General features: G+C 36.4%; 2 protein-coding genes across 2 annotated transcripts; one reads left to right on the top strand and one right to left on the bottom strand.

Moving 5' to 3' along the window:
• Nucleotides 1–1573: 1573 nt before the first annotated feature.
• Nucleotides 1574–17237, top strand: LOC133854244 (kinesin-like protein KIN-UA). The gene is made up of 19 exons (XM_062290340.1): nucleotides 1574–2485; nucleotides 3244–3344; nucleotides 3436–3558; nucleotides 4190–4375; nucleotides 4580–4801; nucleotides 4932–5082; nucleotides 8194–8343; nucleotides 8694–8782; nucleotides 9065–9268; nucleotides 10176–10322; nucleotides 11905–12039; nucleotides 12165–12296; nucleotides 12922–13054; nucleotides 13164–13256; nucleotides 14384–14509; nucleotides 14622–14747; nucleotides 15601–15744; nucleotides 16457–16585; nucleotides 16668–17237. Exons 1-19 carry the CDS (start codon nucleotides 2287–2289, stop codon nucleotides 16826–16828), a joined length of 2751 nt encoding a protein of 916 aa, XP_062146324.1. The 5' UTR covers nucleotides 1574–2286; the 3' UTR covers nucleotides 16829–17237.
• A 4922-nt stretch (nucleotides 17238–22159) lies between these two features.
• LOC133854592 (AT-hook motif nuclear-localized protein 24) lies at nucleotides 22160–23915 on the bottom strand. Its single transcript, XM_062290831.1, has one exon. The coding sequence runs from the start codon at nucleotides 23359–23361 to the stop codon at nucleotides 22474–22476; it is 888 nt and encodes a 295-aa protein (XP_062146815.1). The 5' UTR covers nucleotides 23362–23915; the 3' UTR covers nucleotides 22160–22473.

Here is a 23915-nt window from a genome sequence, read left to right as displayed (position 1 = left end):
AGTTAAATATTCTAATTAATTATTAAACATCAGTCATTAATATAAAGTATGAACCCGCACCTAAAATTTCAATCAACTGTCTGGTTCCTGGCCAGCCTCCTCTTAATTGCCAACAAGATGATACAGATCAATTGATAGCTGTCCTAAAGCATAATCTATTATTTAATTTTTTTCTTTCTTTCTTTATTAGTAAGAAGTAAGAAGCTTCATAACCTTTGTCCTTTCAAATAATGGAACCCCCCCCCCCCCCCCCCCCCCCCCCCCCCCCCAAAAAAAAGTGTAAACTAATTGGGGTGGTTTTTTTTTTTTTTTTTTTTTTTTTTTAATTTTTAATTTTGTCTTTAAATTCTTTATTTTAAAATTTCAATAATAAATTTTGTAGTTTATTATTATTATTTTTTTTTAGGAATAGTTTATTCAAATATGAACCTTTTATTTGTCCTGGATTTTGACTATAACATGCAACAAGTTATGTGACTTATATTTTTCTAAGTGTCTATTAATCAAATTATGTCTGGTTTAATAGCTCACTTTTCTGTCATAAATGAGAGATTTAGTTGTTTATGGTTGGGAAGTAGTAACACACTTGGCTAATTGCTCATTGTGTTGGTGGAGATTGAAAAGATACTAATAGAATGTTCACATTAAAATAGATTGGGACGTTTAGAATATTAAAGATCTAAATAAAAAAAAAATTCAAGGATCAAATAAAAATATACATTAAAATTGGTACATCAAATTGTAGTTTTACCCAAAAAGAAAAAAGAAAAAAGAAAAACTAAAATAATGAAACTAATAAACACCAAAGTTACTAGGTTAAAATAAATTGCTTGATTAATGAATATAATGGATAATTTGAATCACGTGATTTATTTGTTTCAAGTGTGCTCATTGAATCACAGCAAATGAGCTTGGTTACTTTACTTCCATTATTTGTCTTGCAAGTTGCAAATAAGTTGATTTTACAATAATTGATTGCATATCGCACATTTCATTTAGGCTCGTTTCAAGTGGCATTTTTAGTTGATTTTAAGTGACAGTTTTAGCGTGTTTTAAGTTACTTCTCATGTCAATTACTTAAAACAAAAAAAAAAAAAAAATCACTTGATACACACAACATCGGTTACCATCCTAAACAAGTTTTATCAAAGTATATATAGCACGTTGCGTAAAGTTTTATCATCATACCTAAAGTATGACACTTTGTATACACGATTTCATGTCCACAATCAACATACTAAACTTTATGGGAATACATTTAGCATATGATTTTACAGGTTAAACACGCATATTTAAACAAAATTGCAAGAAGTCTTCTGTTTGGAAGTACGTTTGAAAAAAGTTTACGTTTTAGTGCAACAGACAAGGGGATATATTGATTTTTAAAAATATACAATTATAAAGGTCAAACTACGTTTCAATCGACAGAACAACACTCTTTTACAGTAATTTAAATATCTTAAAAAAAAAAAAAAAACCAAGTTTTAAAAAACAATAAACTTTTGAGTATGATTATTTATGAGACATTCTAATTCTAGTTGGATTGCATGTCACATGGGAATCCACCCGACATGTCTCTTGCTGTTTCACACAAGAAAATGAAGAAGCCTTTGCAGTTTGCACAAGCTCAACTTTCCCGAACAGTCCTGGTTGAGCAGCTTCCTCTTCCTGGTAGCCCAACAAACGTGGGCGGTTGGAGGTTGGGACTTGGGAATTGAATGTTATAGTTAAATCGTGGAGAAGGTACGAGGGGCAGTTCGGTCAATCAACGCGAACGTGAACCCACGTTTACACCCCTCGCGACACACTCACGGAACCCCGTTATCCACAACGGTAAACCGGAAATAGGCACGAATTTCCGAACTCTACCCTACTGAAAGTAAACGAAATTTCAAATCTTCAAGGGCTATGGAGTACTTTCATCGACCCACTCCTTTGAGTAATAGCCGAAATGGTCAAATACGATGATCTCTCTGTCTCTCTACGCTTCAATTGAGAAAGCAAAGCTGAGCCCGGGTTTCTCTGAGTCACATCCTACACGATTATCCACTTTCATTGAGTTTTACTTCAATTTCAGCACTTGGGGTTTTGTTGGGTGTCTTCTCTCTCTCTCTCTCTCTTTCTCTCTCTCATATTTCTTCCTATTCTTCAAAATCCCAAGAAAATTTGCATTTTTGCAGTGCATTTTTGTGTTGTTCTGTGCTAGCAAGCAGAGGCTATGCTTCAATGGCTTAAGTGGGGAGACCAAGTTTGAAGCTTTATTGGTTGTTGGTGGTGTTGTTGTTGATGAGAATGGCCACTTCTGGTGGTGGGAATTATAGAAATGGGACTTACAGGAGCTCTCTGAAGGTCGACAAGCCTCTCGCTTTGAACTCAAACCCCAAGTCCTCTGTAAAGTCCAAGCCTTTATCGTCTTCCGGGCCTCGCCGAAACAGCACCGGCTCGCTCAGCGCTGCCACCGGAGCCGCCAAGGACGATGCTGGAGGTGAGTTCGTGGTGGGGTTTGCTGTCTTTGCTGAGTTCATGAGTTTGAAATTCTTAAACTTGGTGATTGGGATCTTGGGCTACCCATTTTCTTGTTTTTATTGGTATAGGTGGTTGTTTTTGTTTGTATAGGTTGCGCATTTAAGGAATGTGAATTATGGTATGATTTCATGGGTGGGTGGGTGTGTGTGTTTATTTATTTATTTTTTTTTTATCAGTAAGATTTCATGAGTGTTTTGTGTAAAAGGAAAAGAGAGGTTTTTCTGGTGGTACTGGCATTATGGGTTTTATGTCTATTGATTTTGAAAGTGATATTGCATTGGATTAGCGCTAAAGAGGAAGAAAAGGACTTTCTAAGTACCAAGCAAACGGTACTACAAATTTGATTTCTTATCGTAATGACTTTTCTGAAAATAGATAACCTTATGAGCACTTATGGACGGAAGTCCTTTAGTTGTTAATCAGTTTTTGGTGGGTTGGCATAAAAAATCGTTAAAGATTTGGCATTAAACTTATTAGGTGTTAAAAAAAATAAATTTACGACTGGTTTATATGCTTTTTATTTTTTATTTTTTATGATCATATTAGCCCGTTGTGATTTTACCAACCTTTTCTTCAATAAGGTTCTGGAGCATTGCGTTTTTGTTAATTAAAAAGGGATGATTAGTAATATTTCCTATTTAAAGAAGCTGTTTTTTAAACTTGCATTGGATGATGAGCTTTTTTATTGTTCATTCTATGCTTCTATTTTGAGAATAGTTCCTGGAAGAGTTCGAGTAGCTGTGAGATTGCGACCACGTATTGCAGAGGAATCTGTGGCAGATGCTGATTTTGCTGATTGTGTAGAATTACAGCCAGAGGTACCCTTCACTTGACATTGACACTTATGCTCTTGACGGTTTCATTATATGTTCCTAATACTGTAATTCATACTTTTGTGTTCCTTCTCAGCTTAAAAGGTTGAAACTTCGGAAAAACAATTGGGATTCGGACACTTACGAGTTTGACGAAGTCCTCACTGAATTTGCATCCCAAAAACGTGTGTACGAAGTTGTGGCAAAGCCTGTTGTTGAGGTGTGTATACACGTGACCATAGTTTCTTTGATAAATCTTGTATGCATTTGAATTTCAGTTTTGCTTTCTGAAGACATAGCTGGTGCATGGATTAATCATATCACTTTGCTGTTCAACATTCAAAATGGAATCAAATCAAGAATCTTACTATACATGCAGTTAGAAATTTTTTTATAATATATTTGCATATTCTGAATTTAAAAAAGCCTACAGTCTAGAATATTGTCAGAAATGAGGAAAAAGCTCTTAGATCATGTAGGTTTTCAGGTTATGAATAAAATTGTGAATACAGCTCTTTCATTTTCACTTAAATTGTATGACGGTCAAAGTAGAAGCTCCTGAAGGTATTAGTCCAAGTTGAGTTTCCTGTTTGGTTTGTGCCTACATCATGTTATGTTCGATGTTCCTTACATCTGAAACTATCATTCACTTATCTGAATTATTCATATGACCAGCGCAGAAAGTCATCAACTATACTTTTTTTTTTTTCACCTTTCATATGCCTTATAGCAGGAAACATATATATAATTCTTATATCCTTTATATTACATTAATTTGTATAAATTTGTTTTCTTATTTTTTTGTGGAACTCCCTCCAAGTGACTTGTCTTTTTGTAATTTGATTTTGTAGAGTGTTCTGGATGGTTACAATGGGACCATCATGGCATATGGGCAGACTGGTACTGGTAAAACATATACTCTTGGACGACTTGGAGAGGAAGACACGGCTGCTCGTGGAATAATGGTTCGTGCTATGGAGGATATTCTAGCAGATATTTCTTTGGAGAGTGATTCTGTCTTGGTCTCTTATCTGCAGGTTGTTGGCCTTTAAAGAACATCCTAATATGCTGTTTCAAATATCATCGTTGTTATTCCTTTAATTCTTTATTGCCTAGTTTATTCATATATGACTTTGTAATCATTTTTAATTTATCTCATGTTCTGAAGTACATGTTAAACATTCTGTCAACACTGTTACGAGTTCCTGTTTAACATTTTGGTCCCTTCCACGTGCATGCAGCTTTATATGGAGACTATACAGGACCTTCTTGATCCTCCTAACGATAACATTTCTATCGTTGAAGACCCCAAAACTGGTGATGTTTCACTCCCTGGGGCTAGCCTAGTGGAAATCAGGAACCAAAAGAGTTTTCTTGAACTACTGCGATTAGGGGAAGCTCACCGCTTTGCTGCAAACACAAAATTGAATACAGAATCTTCTCGTAGTCATGCTATACTGATGGTGAATTAACGGATATATCTTGTTTTGTGATGCTTCTGCTCTTGAAATTGCTTGGAGCATAGAGTCAGTTATATGAAAATTCTTCATGTTGACCTTAATGGAGCATTGATGGATACCTCTAATCCTACAGGTACATGTAAAAAGGTCTGTCAAGGGAAGACAATCAGCTCTTTCAAGTGAAAATGGTGCCAACTCCCACAAAATGTTAAAGCCTCCCATTGTTCGGAAGGGCAAATTAGTTGTTGTTGATCTTGCTGGTTCAGAGCGTATTGATAAGTCAGGTGTGTGAGCATAACAAGAGGACTTGATTAGTGCTTTTTCCCCCTAATGAATCAGTAATGTTTCTGTTGTTGTTTGTTTTATGCTCTGACTCTTTCTTCACATGAATAGCTTCCCTACTGTTCTTAAATTTTTGGTAAACTATGAATCTGCATCTTTATACTTGGTAGTTTTTTCCTCTCTAGTTTACATCAAGCATTTGCTTGCGATGACTGGGCTTGCATGGCACAAATAATCTTTCTCTGTAATGAACCAGTCAATATAATTCAATTTCTGCTTTTGAGGTGAGTTTTGGTCAGCGATTTGGAGAACTATACTCCTTTTGTCTCACAAGAGATGAAAGTTTACAAATAACACGTATTTTTATGAAACAAACATTCTTCCTAAATGTCCTTAGATAGGCCAAGAAAATTAAGTTCAAATTTGAGAAAAAGTGAGTTCAAATTTGAAAAAATGCAGTTCCAATTTATGGGTAATATAGGAAGTGATTTTTTTTTTTGATGAAATAAGTAAGCAATATTATTAACAACTACGAATCACCAAAAGTGAACAAACTAGCTATATCAACAATAGCAACAAAAACCAACACAGCAAAAGAAGCAACAAAACCAGAACCAACACAACATACAAAACTGGAACTAATACACCACAGAACAAGCTAAGTTCCAGAGTTGACAAATGCTAATATTCTCCCTAGTCTTCTTAAATTTGCTTGAGCCAGAAATTCTATTTTGAACTTTCCAAAATATCAACTTCAGAATCTGTTCTTCAGATTTGGGGTGCCCATGAAACTTAATTTCATTCCTAGCACGCCAAATGTTATACACTGCAGAACTGAAAACAAGCCTACATAGAATCCCAGCCAAAGTCTTCTTCTTCCAGTGTTTACAACCATCATCCAACAAACTCTGCCAATCAGTATGAGTAACAATAAAAGGACAACGTTGCATACAAGCACTCCATATACGAGAACTGAAGCTACACTCGAAGAACAGGTGGTCCCTACTCTCAACACCATGCCTACAAAAAACACAGTTAATATCTCCTTGAAATCCCCACACCAGAAGACGATCCCCCGCAGTAAGGCGATTCTGAACAGCCAACCAGAGGATAAACGCTTGCTTTGGAATAGCTAAGGGAAACCGGATTTAATGCCACCAATCAACATTAGGTTTCTTACCCAATATAGGAAGTGAAATTGATAAATACTTTCATTTTTGAAAATCTGTATTTTGTATGGGATAATCCAAAAAGGAGAGCAGATCCTCTATTCTGAGACGAAGGGAGTGGAAAGCAATGGGAGCAGATGAAGGAGAAATCTGGGGATGCTTGGAAATCAAATAAACTATGACTCGGAGTGTGAATTGCTGATTGGCAAATATTTTTCCTAAAAGAAATGTTCAAACTAGACTTCATCTCATATATTAATAAAATCAGAAAAATTTGCCCAATGGTTATTTCTGATTTGTTTTTTGTTGTAAACTATGAAAATTGATTTTGATGGTACCCAATAGTGTTGTTTGGGTTCACTCAAAAATAGAAATGTCTTAAGGCTGAGATGGTAAGAGTTTGAAATATTTAGGCAGGTCAAACATTAGTTATGCCGGTGTAATAGACAAATGCTTGGGCAAGAGATAGACCATGCTTTGGAGGGGAAGTTAAGCTGTGTAATAGTGACAAGATGAGGGAGAACAATTATAGGAGGGTTGTTTGGCAAACCACTCTAACTCTCCCTCTATTTCTTTTCACTTCTCCCAAAAAAAAAAAAAAAAAATTTTCGAACTTTTTTACACTTTTTATATCGCATCAATCATTTTTTATTACTATTCAAATAAAAAAACCCACTACAAAACAAAACTTTTTCACTTTTCTATAAAACATTCTCAAATTTTATATCACATCAATCACTTCTTACTACTATTCAAACAATTATTCCACAACACAACTACTTACCAAACAGGCCCAGGGTTTTATGCCACAGTTCTCAAGATGCATTGAAGGCAGTTCTGGATAAAAAAATTGGATTCCCTTAAGAGTGGAGGCCTTTAGATCTTACAAGGCAATTTGGTCCTTCCAATCCCTGTTGCAAGTTGGCTTCCACCAATCGGCTAGAAGAATAGATTGAGGGAGGAGAACAGATAGAGGGCTTTTACATCAGGGAGGTCCTCAGGTGCAATGTTGGAAGTTCATGATAAGAAAAGGATTCCCCTATAGCAAGTTAGCTACAGGAATGGGCTAGTATCCCTATTCCAATCACACAAACTATTGTGCTTGTGGACTGTAGGGTGTATAAGATCAGTAGTTGGAAGGCTGGTAGGGCATGGCTTAGGGCTAGCGAGTCAACAAAGATAGCAGAGCAAATCATGCACCTGAGATAGTTGGCTTGGGAAATATAGATTGTTTCCGTCCTAGGTTTGGCTGAAGCATTAGGTGATGTGTTGGGCATAGCATGGGCACACCCCTGTTTTGATAAGTCTTCTGCTCCAGGCATGGAGGAAAAAAGCCTTTGTTTCATTTCTTGATTTGTTAACAAGGCTGCCCTGACCCACTGTCAACAATTGCTATATTCATTTAAAGCTCCTCAATGGTTTCTCCTGCTAGGGGAAGCATCTTATGTCAGGATTTCCATTGATGAAGTTACCTTTTTCTTCATTTGGGTAAACCAAATGGACGGATTCTGAAACAGTATAACTTTCAGTATAAATTTCGGCAATCTTGTGGAATTTCAAAATCAGATTATGGAATTTCAAATTAATCACTTGGTAGTGATGATTGGTTTGGAACAAACTGACAGCACAAGCTCAGCTCTATCAGCACAGGAGAGGTTCCAACTGCTGAATTTGAATTAATATTCTGAGTTTGCACCAGTGGTTTGTTGCCAATAAAGCAATCTTGTGAATTTTCACCTTAACTTTCTTTAGACGGTGGAACAGCAACTATTGCGAGTTTTCAATATATATTTACGGATGGTTGAGCATGGAGAACAACAGAAGTGATTCATAATTTTTTATTTTTGGAGGGGGGGATAATTTTGGTCATTTTTAAGTTTACCTTGCTGTGTTAACCTACTATCACATATTGAAGGTTATTTGTTTTGTTCTTTTCTTTGGCAGGAAGTGAGGGACATGCACTAGAGGAAGCCAAATCTATCAATCTCTCCTTGAGTGCACTTGGGAAGTGCATTAATGCGCTAGCAGAGAATAGCGCACATGTTCCTGTTCGCGATTCAAAGCTTACAAGATTGCTGAAGGATTCATTTGGTGGTATGATTCACATGGATATGAAGTCATTTTTTCTTTTGCTTTTTGGCTTGAACTCAATTTTTGAACAAATGATGTTGGGATGCCTTTCCATCTTTACGACGTATACAAATTGAGCAACTAAATGAGAATGTTTTCAAGTTTGAGTTCTTTTACTGTCTCAAGTTTATCATATAGTGGGATGTGGCTAATTGTTAACAAATAGCTCTTTTTCTTATAAGTGGAAGATTAGTCCATCTTTGGAACTGCCTTGAATTATGCAAATGTCCAGTTTTTTTTTAATCAATCTTTTATGAAGTACCATTTGCAGTACATATTTTTATTATGTTACCTGACATTTAAAATTTTAACAGGCTCAGCGAGAACTTCACTGGTTATTACCATTGGTCCATCCCCCCTGCATCGGGGAGAGACAGCAAGTACTATAATGTTTGGACAGAGGGTGGGTTCTGAAGTAACTGCCTTGTTTTCTCACATTCTGAAAATGTATCTCTGACTAGTTATCCTCTCATAGGTGGAATTCTGCGACTTTCTTTCAACATCATTATAGCAGACCCCTAGCATTTTTCTGCATGATATCCTTCTTGTGTGCTTGGATTTCAAATGTTTGATTTATGGCAGCAATGAATATTTTTTCAAGGGGGCCTTTGCACTACATAGCACGTATGTTGACTTGATCCCTTTTTATCTTTTTGAAGGGTGCTAATAACTTGTTATCTCACAGGCTATGAAGGTGGAGAATATGTTGAAATTAAAGGAGGAGTTTGATTACAAAAGTTTATCTAGAAGGCTAGACATACAATTAGACAAACTTATTGCAGAACATGAGAGGCAGCAGAAAGCATTCGAGGATGAAATTGAAAGAATTAGTATAGAAGCACAAACACGGATTTCTGAGGTTGAAAGAAACTATGAAGAAGCATTAGAGGTGAGTGCTTATCTACATTATATATAACTTCAATCTTGTATGTACTTGCACATGCATATGTATGGGCACACGCTAGCGTGTGTGGTTGTTGTGTGGGGAGAGAATCTTTCTTATAGGCTTATATCTTATGGTGCTAATTGTTAAAGTATGGATTAAGTAATTAAATTTACCTCTTCCTATCAGCTTAAGCTTTTAGGACAAATGGTAGTTTAACATGGTATCAGAGCTAGTTTCTTCCAATTGTTGGGCTTTTCCCCCCGTTCTGTCCACTTGTTTTGACAATAGTGCCATACGTGAGAGGACGTCTTAAAGTGTTCCACATTGGTTAAATTCACCTGGCCTCTTTATAAGCCATGACGTTCCCTCCTCTCTCAAGACGTCTTTTGAGAGTGAGTTGGACCCATGGACTTTAACACTAATAATATACATGCTGTCTTAGATATAATTTGGAGTTGATGTTCCTTTATTTTTTTTTTTAATTTTTTAATTTTTTGTCTATATGAGATTTGCTTGTAATACAATATATTTTGCCGTAGTACCTCTGGCTTGTGTCATAAGTATGATGCAATAGTTGCAAGCATTGCCATGGATGTCTTTGGGTGCTTTTTAGGTAAAAGTGATGATGCTCAAAATGGCCTTCTAAAACTTACATTTAGTTTCAATCGTATTCTACATGTGCATTGTATTCTATACCTTCCTTAAGAACTGTTTAACATTGACGTGGTCGTGTACCTTGGAGAATGGTAAATAATTGATTTCCAGCAATTTTCTAAAGCTCTTAATCAGAATAGTTGTCATAAGTGGAATACTTTTGCTGTCTGTTTAATTATCACTTGAACTTCATTTGACAAATATCATGCTTATCTCATTGCATATTGAAATCCATGCGTGCCTTTTCCTTTTGTAGAAGGAAAGATTAAAATATCAGAAAGACTATATGGAATCAATAAAGAAACTTGAAGAGCAGTTGGTGAAGAATCAGCAAAAGCATGGCAATGAAAAAGTTCCAGTTAAACTCAAGGATGATGGCTCTGCTTTGACATCTAATACAGAGGTAACCTTGTTATTGAACTATATATCTTGTCATTTATCATTGTACATACTGTTGATATATGCATGCTATATGTATTAATACTATTTTCATATTCTCGTATCATTTACGGGTGTTGAACTTGTGTTCATCTTTTTTCTCCTGATTAGGGATCTCTCTTGTACACTTTTTGAGTACTAGGGTTGTGTCCCTCTGCCCTTTTACTTTTTTCTTTTTTCTTTTAATGAGATTGAATTACTTAAAAAAAAATTAAAAAAAATAAAATTACAGATGTTGAATGCCCAATACATTGTCAGAGAGTTCGAAAAAGGTCCTATATAACCCATCATACTATCTTTTATTTCTTGCTCTTCACGCTTAATGTCAGCCTAATCCTTTTCCATCATCAATGAATTTTGGAAACAAAATATGATTTTGATTCTACTTTTTTTAAAAAGTCAAACCTCGAAATTTGCAAACAAAATAAAAATTCAATTCTGATTTCAAAAATTCAACACCCAAACACACCATCTTTCCATGCTTAGAAAAAATATGAGAATTTACTAGAACTTATGGCTGCACTGTGCTATTATTGCATTCCATCTTTTCAACAGCTGCAATCCATCCCGAGTCTCCTTTCCCATACTGATAAATGATTTTGTTTTAAAGGCAGTTGAAAAATTTGAATAATAACTGAAACTTGATTAGAATTGAGTACACATATTCAAAATTTAGTAGCACTTGAAATTCTTGAAGATGCTTGCTTTGTCCATTTGAATGTTAATTAAATCAACCAAAATCCCTATGAACAATACTGATATGGTATATACGGTATCTATACTATGTCCTTAATTCCTGGTATACTGCCTTAGAGTGCAGTTGTCCCGTCAAGTTTAGCATCATATTATAATATAAATCTCAGCTCCAAAGTTTCCTATTATTAGCTATGGAAGCTTTTAGTGTGTGAGGAGCTTATGGAGAAAGTTGGATATGGTTGGATTTTGGGCATGATTGAAGGGAGCACTTGTTAGAGGTAAGAGGGACTTACTAAATGTGGTCCGGGAACATGAGTTTCCTGAAAATATTGATAAAGTTGTAGCTGTGGTCCGGAAACATGAGTGTCTTGAAAATATTAATAAAGTTGTAGCCTATGTGGTGGAGTGCCTCTTTTTTTACATCTGATGTGCGGAGATGGCTCTGGAGATGCCATTCTCAGCTGTATCATCCATTGCAATGGTAAGAACAAAAATCACTTTTATGCATTTTATGTAATGAACAAGAGAAGGAAATCATTAGCATCCAATGTTTCAAAAACTTACATAATATCTATCATTGTGTACTCCTTTGTATGTCTTATCATGGTTGCTTTTCTTTTAACCGACAAAATTAAAACGGAAGCCGACTCAGATTTTAATGCTCTTTAACAGTTTAATTAGACCCATTTATCTATCCGCTGCCATTGGGTCTTCAAACTGTGAGCGTTCAATTCTGTTACTGTGAAAGACATGGTTTGATATTTTTGGTCTTCTCTCTCTCTCTCTTCATTAATGGCTCACATGTCAAACCATCTTTTAGCATGTTTCATCATTCTCAATGTGGTTCACAGAGTTCCAAGGTCTCTACTGTCGAGGAAGTTACTGAGCTGAAAAAAGTTCTTCAAAAAGAGAGTCTTTTAAGGAAGGCTGCCGAAGAGGAAGTTAATAGTCTGAAAAATCAACTAGCTCAATGTAAAAGGTCAGAGGTATGTTTTGTGTCTCTTTAAGCATTTATTGTTCCAACTTGGTCTATCCTCCATCCTCCCCCCTCCTTCTTTCCCCAATCTTTGCTATCTTTGACTTACATAGGCTGATACTTTTGATACGCTAGGCATCAGGCAATTCAGATATCTTAAAGCTTCGCAATATGCTGGAAAACGAGGCACGACAGAAAGAAAAACTTGAAGGAGAAATAGCAATACTACATGGTCAATTGTTGCAATTGAGTTTTGAAGCTGATGAGGTATTCTGTATTTGGAATTTATAAGGCTGTGGCTTAGTTTGTGTTTTTATGACTTTCTGATTGGATGATCTGCCATTAACATCCTCCCATTAAAATATGTCCACATATTCCTTTTGTAACGACTCCAGGAAAGTGCTACTTATGCACTATCACTCTAAAAAGACTATTCAAGTTACAATTGATTGAACCATGCATTCATGCCAACATGGCAGCCATTTTTCTAATGCATGATATCATGATAGGCTGACACCTTGAGCCTTCCATGTGGTCACATCCTTGGTTGTGCAAGCATGGCCAAGAACAAGCCATGCCTTGAGTTTGTGCTGTCATTTCTCAGCAGAAAATTAGGATGCCTATAAAGGAAATTTTAAAGGGAAGTGAGGCATCAACATTTTGCCATTGCCAGGCATTTACAATTGTAAAACATTATGATTTAACTTTTGGGACTTATTTACCTTATGTTGAGACCTTGTAACTTTTGGGAATTGCTCTCAACAAATGAGAAGGCCCCAAATGATGTTGCTTATGTCATCTTTTTAAGCATCAAAATATGTTCATCGTACACATATGTGTCTACTAAATTAGTATTTGAAATTTGAACACTAAACTAAATATATTTTTGTAGACAAGAATAAGACTTGATAGGGGTGGGTCTGAAGTTCCTGGTGGCTTAGATTCTCTCGTCTCTCAAGTTAAACTTCAACAGCAAGAGTCAACGAATGGGGAAAAGGCCTCAGTAGCCAAACTCTTTGAACAAGGTAGCAGTCAGTGTACTGACATCTATTTTTATTTGATGCTAATGATTTATTGTTCATCTGTCTACGATCTTGGTGTTTATTCCTAATAAAGAGTTCAATATTCTCATAGTGGGATTGCAGAAGATCTTGTCATTGCTTGAAGCAGAAGATGCTGATGTGCGAATTCACGCTGTGAAAGTCGTTGCAAATCTGGCTGCTGAAGGTGTTTATATTTCCTTGTACTATTATCTATCATATCATCAACTCATTCTACATTGCCCTATCAAAATATGCTTGCACCGTGGTGTTATTTATTTTCCAAATGTTCAATTTTTTGTTATCCTCTTTGCTCCAGTTCTTGCATGACGTGGTGATCTAATGGGTTTACTTTTGGAAGGTTTTAGCATTTTTAGTTCTAGTGAAATAGGAAGACAGCTCGTTGGTTGCATGAAAACTGAATTTCTGACACATTATGTATTATAGAGTCGATTGAGATAGGGTTTGCTGTGAATACAGCCATACCTTTTAACAAAGACCCAAATTAGGGAATTGATGTCAAACTGTCTGGTGCTTCTAAGCTGCTTTAGTTTGGTTCTTCTGGAGCGAGGTGACATTATCCGAGGGATAGGGAGATGAATCTGCTCTCAATCCATGATCTTTTGGATTAAGAGCTGATCTGCAATGAGGTTTTTTTTTTTATATATATATATATATATATATTTTTTATTGATTTTAGTTCTACAGAATGGTGCTACTGCTTAAAATGTCAGGCATGTTGACTGCCACGTCTACACACTGTTCAAGTCATTGGCACATGGGAAAAAAAGAAAGTCCCTATGCAGGCATTTTATGTAGCTCTCAAGTTAAGGTTGAGCTAAGTTTTGAGCTATAAAAAGATATATTAACTGTAAATTCTATTGATCTTGACTGAGGTTTGGCTTGAGCTCCAGTTTGAGGTCATGCTAGCCAGCCATGTCAAACCTTTATGTAGGTCCTGAGCCAAGCTCAATCAAAATAACTTTTGAAAAATGGATGAGAGCTTGGTTACAACTGGGTGTTACGAGGAGGTTTAAGGGTGGATTTTCCTTGGTGACATATTTTCAAGGCAAAAGTTTTGGCAAAGATGGCTTTTTGTTGATTCATGTTTGACTTTGTTTATGATATTGTTTGAAGTAGAACTTTGTTCTTTCTGATTATGATATATGTCTAAGTTGTTAAGGATATAGTTCCATATTAAACCAAGCTTTCTTTCTGTAAATATGGTTATCACTTTAGTAACACTTCATATTTGCTATTATTTTACTTCTATCAGCACTGATACAACTTTCCCTAATTCCCTCCAATGTGCAGAAACGAATCAGGGTAAGATTGTTGAAGCTGGTGGTCTTACTTCCTTGTTGATGCTTCTTAGGAGTTCTGAAGATGAGACCATACATAGAGTTGCAGCAGGTGCAATCGCCAACCTTGCAATGAATGGTAAACTTTTCAAGCCCATGACAATGTGATTTGTAAAATATATGTGAGTCTTAACTGATAATATTACTAGTCTTGGCTATGATTTTCCTCATAACCTTTTGTCTCCTATCAGAAACCAACCAGGAGCTTATCATGGCTCAAAGCGGCATTGGTTTGTTGTCAATGACAGCAGCCAATGCTGAGGATCCTCAAACCCTTCGGATGGTTGCTGGAGCCATTGCAAATCTTTGTGGCAATGGTAAGCTGTCTGACCTCTTCCAATGTTTATTTGGGCGGAATTTGTTAGTTGTTTGTGTTACAAAGTATGAAGGGGATTGCATGAGTTCAAATATTTATAATGTATTAAGTTTAATGGTCTGTGCTAGAAAATGGAACAAATAGTCTATTTAAAAGGTACTGGAAGTTTATGGATACTATGGATCAGCTCCACATCTTTTTGCTATCAAGCTCAGATGAATAGACAACTTTATTCGAAAATCTGCAGTGATAGAGAAGATACACTGCTTCTTCCTGCAACAACTTTAGACACACTTACAAGTACTTGGTTTGTTTCCTATTTTTTGTCATTGTTATGACGATAAAATTGGTGTATTTTGCTTAAATTTTGTCGTCAAGGACAGGCAACATATTTAGAAAATTAGTTTTTCCTGATCATTAAAATTTATCGATTAATGTTGTTGGGCAACTTTGTCTAGTTCTGTTACTATTGAGGTCATAATAATTTAAAGTAGTCTAGTTCTGCAGCAAGTCTAAATGAAAACAATTACCAAATATGAAGTTCATCTGATCTTGGGATTCCTCTGAGGTTCTTCTCTAGTGCACCACCCATATGATGGGATTATCCTTTGGTATCTAGTCTAATAAAGTGCTTGTTAGTTTCAGAAAACAAAAGAACGAAAATGTAAATTGGGTATTTCATGTTGGACCCATCTCTCTCTGAGGGTCATAATCGGTTTGAGTGTGGAATGTAAACAAGTGCTCTTGTTCCTTTGGGAAGTGATAATAGTCCAATTACCCAATAAAAAGTTCATTTCAGCTAGTCCATTACATTGCCAGCTTGCTGTCACTAAGTATGATATTGCATCATCCAGATAAGTTACAGATGAAACTAAGGGGTGAAGGTGGTATCAAAGCATTGCTAGGAATGGTCAGATGCAGACATCCTGATGTTCTTGCACAAGTTGCTCGTGGAATAGCAAATTTTGCCAAATGCGAGTCAAGAGCATCTACGCAAGGTGAAAAGCTTGTAAAGAGGCCTTCCTCATGTTCTTGTTGTTGCTCTACATGTCATGTGATACACAAGAACTATGATCTTTATTCTTAAGAGCATTCTTAGTAGCCTCACCAAAATAGTTTTTTAGCTATTTTGGTGAGTCAATTTGATGAAAATCCTGAAAAACCATTCCCAGCAGCCTCACCATTTTAACTAAAAAAATTTGATAACTAAAATTACTAACCAAATTAGATGAGGCATTTTCACTCAACAACCCACTCACCAAATTTTGTTTCACCTTTCTCTCTCACATGATTAGCACACTTTTTTCCTTTTTTCTCTCATTTTCTTCTCCCATCTCCCATACGATAATGTCCTTATTTCATGGATATTAATGATTTTTTGTAAAAAGATTATATAGAGAAAAAATAAATAAATATGAAAAAATTATTATTTAAATGGAATAATGAATATTGACTAGTTAAAATGGTGAGGCTAGTGGGGAATTTTAATAAAGTGGCTCACCAGAATAGAAAAAAGTGATTTTTAGTTATTTTGGTGAGTAAAATTTGGTGAGGCTACTAGGAATGCTCTAAGAATTAGTTCCCAAGTTTTCTTCCAACTTTTTGAGGAAATTACCGGTGCATGAAGTCTCAAATTGTACCGTTATTTTCATGAACTATGTGGTTAAATCATCCTGTTTTTTGAGTTTAACTAGTTCTTTAATGTTATAGGAACTAAGACTGGAAGGTCTCTTCTGATTGAGGACGGTGCACTTCCATGGATTGTACAGAATGCTAACAATGAAGCCTCACCAATCAGGCGTCATATTGAGCTTGCACTCTGTCATCTAGCACAACATGGTATGTTTGCCTTTTCTTGTCCTTGAACAAGTTGAGTTCCCGTTGAATTTCTCCTGAGAAGGCTTGGATTACTACATTTCAGAAGCAAATGCAAAAGACATGATCAGTGGAGGCGCATTGTGGGAGCTGGTTCGCATCTCCCGAGACTGTTCTCGGGAAGACATAAGGACTCTTGCACATCGAACACTAACGGCCAGTCCTACTTTCCAAGCGGAAATGAGGCGTCTGAGGATGGATTATTGATACACTTGTGAAACAATTGCAGCAACTGAAGGTGTGCACAGTATTGTAAAATGCATATATCGATCCCAACTGGAAGGAGTTATCTTTCCTCAAGATAAAACAAGCAGGATGCTTTGAGTTTGATGCTGTCAAGCTGTATTGGCCAAAGTTTTGTTATGATTAGTCCTTATATGAAGTTGATGACATACGAACTCTAATTTGTTACTCAACTTAGTCATGTAATCTAATTTAACGTTTTTTTTTTTTTTGAAGATCTAATTTAACGTTTTCACCCAGGCATGACCACCATCCCATGTTAGCTTCTAATCAGCATGTAAATTGATTTGTATATGGAATAATTGGGAAAAATGGGAAAAATGTTCAGATTGACATTGTCATTAATGTAGCACAGATTGATTTGTTTGGGTTATGCTGATCTTTTTAATACCCAAATTCTGTCTTCCATTCTTTCACTGATTCTGATATCTATGAGATGCTCGTACATAAATTCTGTGCTCAGATTTGACATTTTTTAATGGTCTAAAGTAAGCAAAGTGTGCTTTCTATTCTTTCCAATATATTAGGAATGTTTTGAGATTGATGCTGTAACTCCTGTTTAAGTTCTCATGGGGAGACTATGAACTCAATCTGAACAGGAGCTTTTCTAATTATTTTTTGGGAAAATTCCACGGTTATGGTGGGGGCAAAGGCCACGCCAATCATATATGTTCGGGGCAGTCCATGAGTACCATTTTTGACAAAAGACAAGGGGAATACCACCAAAAGAACTACCTTTTCCTTCCCGCTAGGGAGGAGAAAGATTCTTATTCTTGACCTTCAGGATTAGCTCCACCCACCCTTTTCCTTAAAGAGTGAGCCCCATGCCCCACCCATCAATGACATATCTGGGGTTTTCAAACATAGATATCAGTTTCCCAAATCCGTCTGTCATTCACCTTCAACCACCACTTCCAACGTACGTGCCCTTCCCTCGCGTTCCCCAACCTCCCCTCCACCCTCCCTTACTCCCTTTCACCAGCGCGTCCCTACCATCTCCTGCTGCATATCCTTCAAGTTCTCTTGTTGTTGTTGCAGGTTTCATTCCAAGCAAGCTTTCTCATAACCTGCATAAAAAATCGTCATTCATGGCAGCCTTTTTCTTGGCGTACAGTCCAAGAAATAATGGATCGGCTCATTTTATTGCCCATTTTCAGTTACTTGTTTTAGTTTTTATCAAGCACTGCTAGGCCCCTTGATCGGCATGAGGCTGAGTTTGAAAGGGTGCCATCACGATCCTAGCTAGACAAGGTTTGGACCGGACTACATAGGGGTGTATTTATTTGTTTGAGGCTTTGATGTTGGGGCACCCTCCCCCCTCTTATAATTAGTTCCTGTTTTAATGAAGTTTAATCTTGCCTAAAATAAAGTTGTACACCAAAAAAAAAAAACTATTTCTAAAGAGAATCATGGGTCACTCAAAGACGTAAGGGGCACGATGACATAAATGATTTTCACCTTATCACCCACGGTTTATTTAAAGTTCTAAACTCAATGGTGACAACTAAATACAAGGGTTGCACTTGTTGCGTGGCTTAATTCAATACTTTATGGCACGAGCTGACGACAACTACACGCTACCTATATTCTCTTTTAAGAGGATTCACGGCACGTCAAGCCTTGATATTGATTATGGTGGAGGTCAATGTTAAACTTGTTGGTAGGGTATAGAGTCATGACATGTTTATCTTTGATATCTACAGATTTAGGGAGGGGGAGGGGAGAGAATTTCTCCATTTTGGTAAACTTTTTAATCTATGAGAAGTAGTAGTAAAGACTAGGGGGATGACAATCACAAGCTTTTCTTTTATATGGACGGCATTGACCACTACTTATTTGTGATTGAGTGATAGTGTTGCGGAGGCAGAGACGCCAACCTAGAATCAACCTCAAGAACAGTAATCTTTGACAATTACCTAGAATGGCTCCAATTTTTGCTCAACTAACTATCTAGCTGTTTTAAGAACTGGTCAAAAATTGATATTGATATATTCGGTCATAATCCAATTTAAATAATGCTACTTTTTATATTTATTTATTATTCATTTCATACCCGTTAACGTAACATATTAATTTTAAGTAATTTTTCATGTTAGTCGATCTCTTAAAAAGTCACTCCTGTGATAAGAGTGTGAATAGTAACATTATTCTAAATTTAATTATTTAATAGCTGACATGATAAGTGTCAAATAAACTTACAAACTGTTCACATGACGTACACTATCATATCGAACACAATCAAATTTAATTGTTTAGTAATTGACGTGATTAGGGTCACGTAAACTGCCATATCAATATCAATTTGTAAGACACTTAGTATTAAAAGTTAAAATATATGTCCCTATCAGAAAATTAATAGAGATCGAAAAGTCTCTCTACTCTATCCGATCGATCATATTAATTTGTCTATTTCACAGTTGATTAACGAAATAATCAAAGTCAAAAGTCATATTTGTGTTAAAAAGATGAGTGCCCCTAGGGGATATTATAATATTTATTACAAATTTCTTATAAATTAACATAAAGATGAGTGCCAAAGTTCACATAACATTTACCACATTTACAAATTAACATAATAGTTTACGTGGCAGCCCGTGTGGTTACCGTATTTAGACACTGAAATATGACGATCTATATATGGCACTCATTTTTATAAAATATGAATTACCATATGAGTTGCATTCACACATTGCTGGCCAAAGAAAATTTACTAAAAAAAAAAAAAAAATTAAAGGTGGGAAAAAACAAATCTAAAAAAAATATATATATATATAACGTAAAAATAAAAATTTAGCTTACTTGGCCCCTACCAAAATTTTTTTTTCGGCTATTAGCTCCTGCCTATAAAAATTTCTGACTTCGTCTCTGCTAAAGATTATTTTGACTATTCGGAATGCAAATTTGAGTGAAAATGTAACTTTATTTGGCTAGCTAGCTCCTTTAGCCCCAAAATTGGTGAGTTGCTACGGTGCTCACCAAATGTTAACTTTTTGGTTCATGATAAGAAATACACCTGACTTTAAAATATAGGTGAGTTCTTAAAAAGTAATAATATTTAAATGAAATAGTGAAAGTTTGATGGTTAAAAATAAAGCATATTTGTAAGTGATTTGAAAAAGTGGGTAGGTAATAGGCTGTTTTGGTTAGCCGTATGACAAAAAAATACAAAAAAAAGCTTCACATCCAACTAGCGTCTTTGGCTAAGGATTTGACTAGCTCTAAAAACCATCGTCAAATTTATATTAAAAAAAAAATAGAACTAATATAATATTTAATTTGATTCTATCTCCTCTTTGAAAATAGTGAAAATAGATAAAGAAATAATATTTAAAATGAATAGTAAAAGTGAATAACTAAAATATTTAACCGGATGTAGGTGTTTTGGAAAATTGGATAACTAAAATAGATAAAGGTTTTTTTTAGCTAAATATTTGCTGAGCTAGATGTAAATGCCCTAAAATAGAAAAATGTGATTTTTTTTTTTAACTAAAATTAAAAGAAAATTTGCTAAGTCGGATATGAATGCTCTTAAGAAGTTATAATAAAAGTAGTAATAGTACTTTGATATTTTTTATGGTAAAAGTGTCCTCCGCATTTCATTTAATGAAATGGATGGTATCCATTTCAAATGAAAGGTAACGTCTGTGCATTTAACGGTATATATAAAGTCAAAGTTGACACGTCTCTTAAAAATTTAAATAATGTAAAATCATGTACGCACACTATTATATGCATCAACTTTAAATCCTGACCATAAAAATGAATAGTATCTATTACATTTGAAATAGAGAAGATCCTAATCCCACGCTTGCACTTTCATAAAATTAAACTTGCTAAAGGTAGTTCAAAACCAAGATGATTACTACTAGCTTGGAACAAGAATAGATTTCTTGTTCCCGAGCTTATTTTAAGTTTCCAAACCAAATTAAAGTAATGTAATAATGCGCTAAAAGCTCAAAAAGTGGCTTATTCAAAAGTAAATGGGCAATATTTTCTTTCCCGAATAATGCTACAAACTAAATTTTTATCCTGTTGGACTAATATGTTTGTACCCCTCATTTTATTTTTTATCAGTTTTAATTAATAAAAATTAAAAATAAAAATTAAAGGACGATGAATAGTGCTACAAGAGAGTTTAGTATTTAGATTACTCTTCCTTAATTCTCCCATTTAAGATTCCAACGAAGTAAAACAATATAAAACAAGACAAAAAAAAAAAAAGGGTTAAATACATATTTGTTCTCTGTGCTTTACGACCTTTTTTTTTTGCCCCCTTAGTTTCACTTTTTATCAAATTTGGTACCTGTGGTATATGAAAAGACGGAAATGGTACCTCCGTCTGATTTCTCGTCCAAAACTAACGTCCACCAACGTCATTGGGTACCTAAAAATTTGAAGTCCAGAACCCAAATCTTTACACATCGTTTCCAACAACATCCAGACAACAACATGACAGAAAATGCCGTGGGTAGACGTTAGTTTTGGACGGGAAATCAGACGAATATACCATTTCCGTTTTTTCATATACCATAGGTACCAAATTTGATAAAAAGTGAAACTGAGGGAGCAAAAAATAAAGGTTGTAAAACACATGGGGCAAATATGTATTTAACCCAAAAAAAAAATCAAATTTTGAGATTCAGCTAGATAACAAGAGCTCTACAGGCCTGTGAAATACTGCAGTGAGAGATACCAACCAAGCTAACAACAAAGAAGAGGTTGGCAACGAAATCAAAGCAACAACTGAGAAAATTTCCAACTTTTATAGTTGAACGAGACTTTAGAGTTCAAGAACCGGACTTCTGATTATAAAATCAGTTGAGATAAGAAAAAGTTAGAGAGACTTGAGAGGTCTTCAAAGAAGAATAATGGAGAAGTTTGTAAGGCTGAACGACCAAGCTTTTGGAAGCAATTAAAGCAATGTGTTTAAGAGAAATCTGAAGTACTGGGTTACGTTTAATTGGCTGGCTATGGCTTGAACCTTCTCTCAAAGGAATTCTTTTCCCGAGAAGTCTACACTTGAAAACTTTCCACGAGAGAGAGATGGTTGTTGTTGTTACCTTTTAATGGGAGTGTTGGTGGTGTTATTTGCCTCGAAAAGGAGCTTGATCAGAGCAGCGCACGTGTAAACCATCACCCCAAATATTTTCATGTCTCTAGAAAGAAAGAAAGCCCATACCTCATTTCCTTGATCTCGTAAACAGAATATTGACAATGCCACCCCCATTGAAACCGTCGCTTTAATGCACCCTAACTTCCCTTATCACCATCTTCGCACAAACAACAATCATAATATTGATTCAAACAACGCAAATATAATTGTCTTATAATACGTTTTTATCTTTCTTGCTAAATGCTGCATAAAATAATACTCTCCTAGAGAATTGGTTTAACAGTTATTTGAATACCATCAAACTCACTCCAATAATCCATGAATTTACACAGCCCGTCAATCAACGTGTAAACACATCACCTAATAATCAAACGCGAAACCAAAAAAAAAAAAAAAACTAGCAAGAAGGAGCAGAAAAGACCTGCAAATGCTTAACAACCAAACTTTCCTAGCTATGCTCGATGTGAAAGTGATGAGAAACCTGGTGCTATTGTGGTCAGAATGGAGGGCGACCAGTATTCCAGTATGCCTCAGCTGGCAATTGAATAGAGTTGAGAAGATTAGGAGCCATGGGATGGAAAAGAGGCCCATTTGCATCTCCCAAGAGTTGTTGCTGCTGCTGTTGCTGCTGACTGACCGCACCCGGGGACCCAATTGTACCCGGTTGCATTGGCAGTGGAGTCTCCTCGTCTTCTAGTGGAAGCCTTTCGTATGCGGCGTTGCTAAACGAGGCTGCCATGATCACGACCGGGCCGGCTGCAATTAGCGTCCCGACGACGCTACCCCCGACCACCTGGCCTTGTCCTCCTGCTAAGTATATTGTCAAGCCCGTAGCGGCTGGCGGTGCTGGTGGTGGCAAGAACGATCCTGCGAGAGATAAGATCTCGAATCGGCCGTGTAGAGTCACGATTGCACCGGGTGTGGCCGGCTGCCGGAGAGTCACATTAGTCACCGTGCCTGTTCCACTCATTATGCAGACACCTCTCTGGCGTCTTCTAGCAAAGGTAGCAACGCTCTCAACAATATCACACCCATCACCAATTTCCATCACATGGGTGCGTAAAGCGTTGGCGCTGTCGCGAGTGATGATGATCGGCGGCTTAGGCTTGTTCTTGGATCCGGCGGGTCTTCCGCGGGGTCTTCTTGTGATCTCTCCATCCCCACCAGAGCCCATGACAAGTTCGTTGCCTTCGTTGTTGCTGCTGCTGTTGTTTTCGTCACGATCGCGTTTCTGAGGCCGGTTGAGGCCGCTGCTGCCGCTTTGCTCATCTTCTGAATTCTGCTGTTGGTGGTGAAATTGCTGCTGCTGCTGCTGTTGGTGGTGGTGTAGATGGAGATCTCTTGTGTGGAAAGGAGGGGGAAGAGAATGGCCATGCCCATCCATTACTTGTTTGACCTCAAAACCCTCAACTTTCTTACACAGACAGAAGCCAAGTACAATTAGACCAAGAAATTAATGGAAAGACAAAGGAGTAAAGCTTGTGTAATTTGAAAAAGAAAAAGGAAGAAAGTGGGAGCAACAAGGGGAATAAATAATAACAAGACTTCTGGGTGTCTCCCTTTTCTTGCTTTCTTGTTGCTTTATCTAGTTTAATGAACTAATCAGCAGCGGTACCCTTGAAGAGAAAGGAGAGAATGAGTGGATTTTTGGTGTCATCCACCGAATTTAATTCTGAGCTGAACTTACCATCTTTTAGGGAAGCTTTTGTAATGGTTATAGTGATCTCTATCTTGGTGGTGTTGTTGAGAGTTTGGGAGAGGAGTGAAGAGGAAAGGATAGGTTGGGGGGGGGTTCTCTTCTTCTAGGGGATAGTGTTGGGTTAGGGTTAGATTGACAAAATAGATCAGAGATGGGTTTGGTTTCGGTAAGGCTGCGTGCTTATGGGCGGTGGATGGGTCCCCACCTCTCTCTCTCTCTCTCTCTCTCTCGTTTCTTCC

Source organism: Alnus glutinosa, chromosome 13 (genome assembly GCF_958979055.1).
Source record: "Alnus glutinosa chromosome 13, dhAlnGlut1.1, whole genome shotgun sequence".
In the NCBI taxonomy this organism is placed as follows: Eukaryota; Viridiplantae; Streptophyta; class Magnoliopsida; order Fagales; family Betulaceae; genus Alnus; species Alnus glutinosa.
Note: the sequence above shows the minus strand (reverse complement) of the source record. Positions and strands in the feature narration are given on the sequence as shown.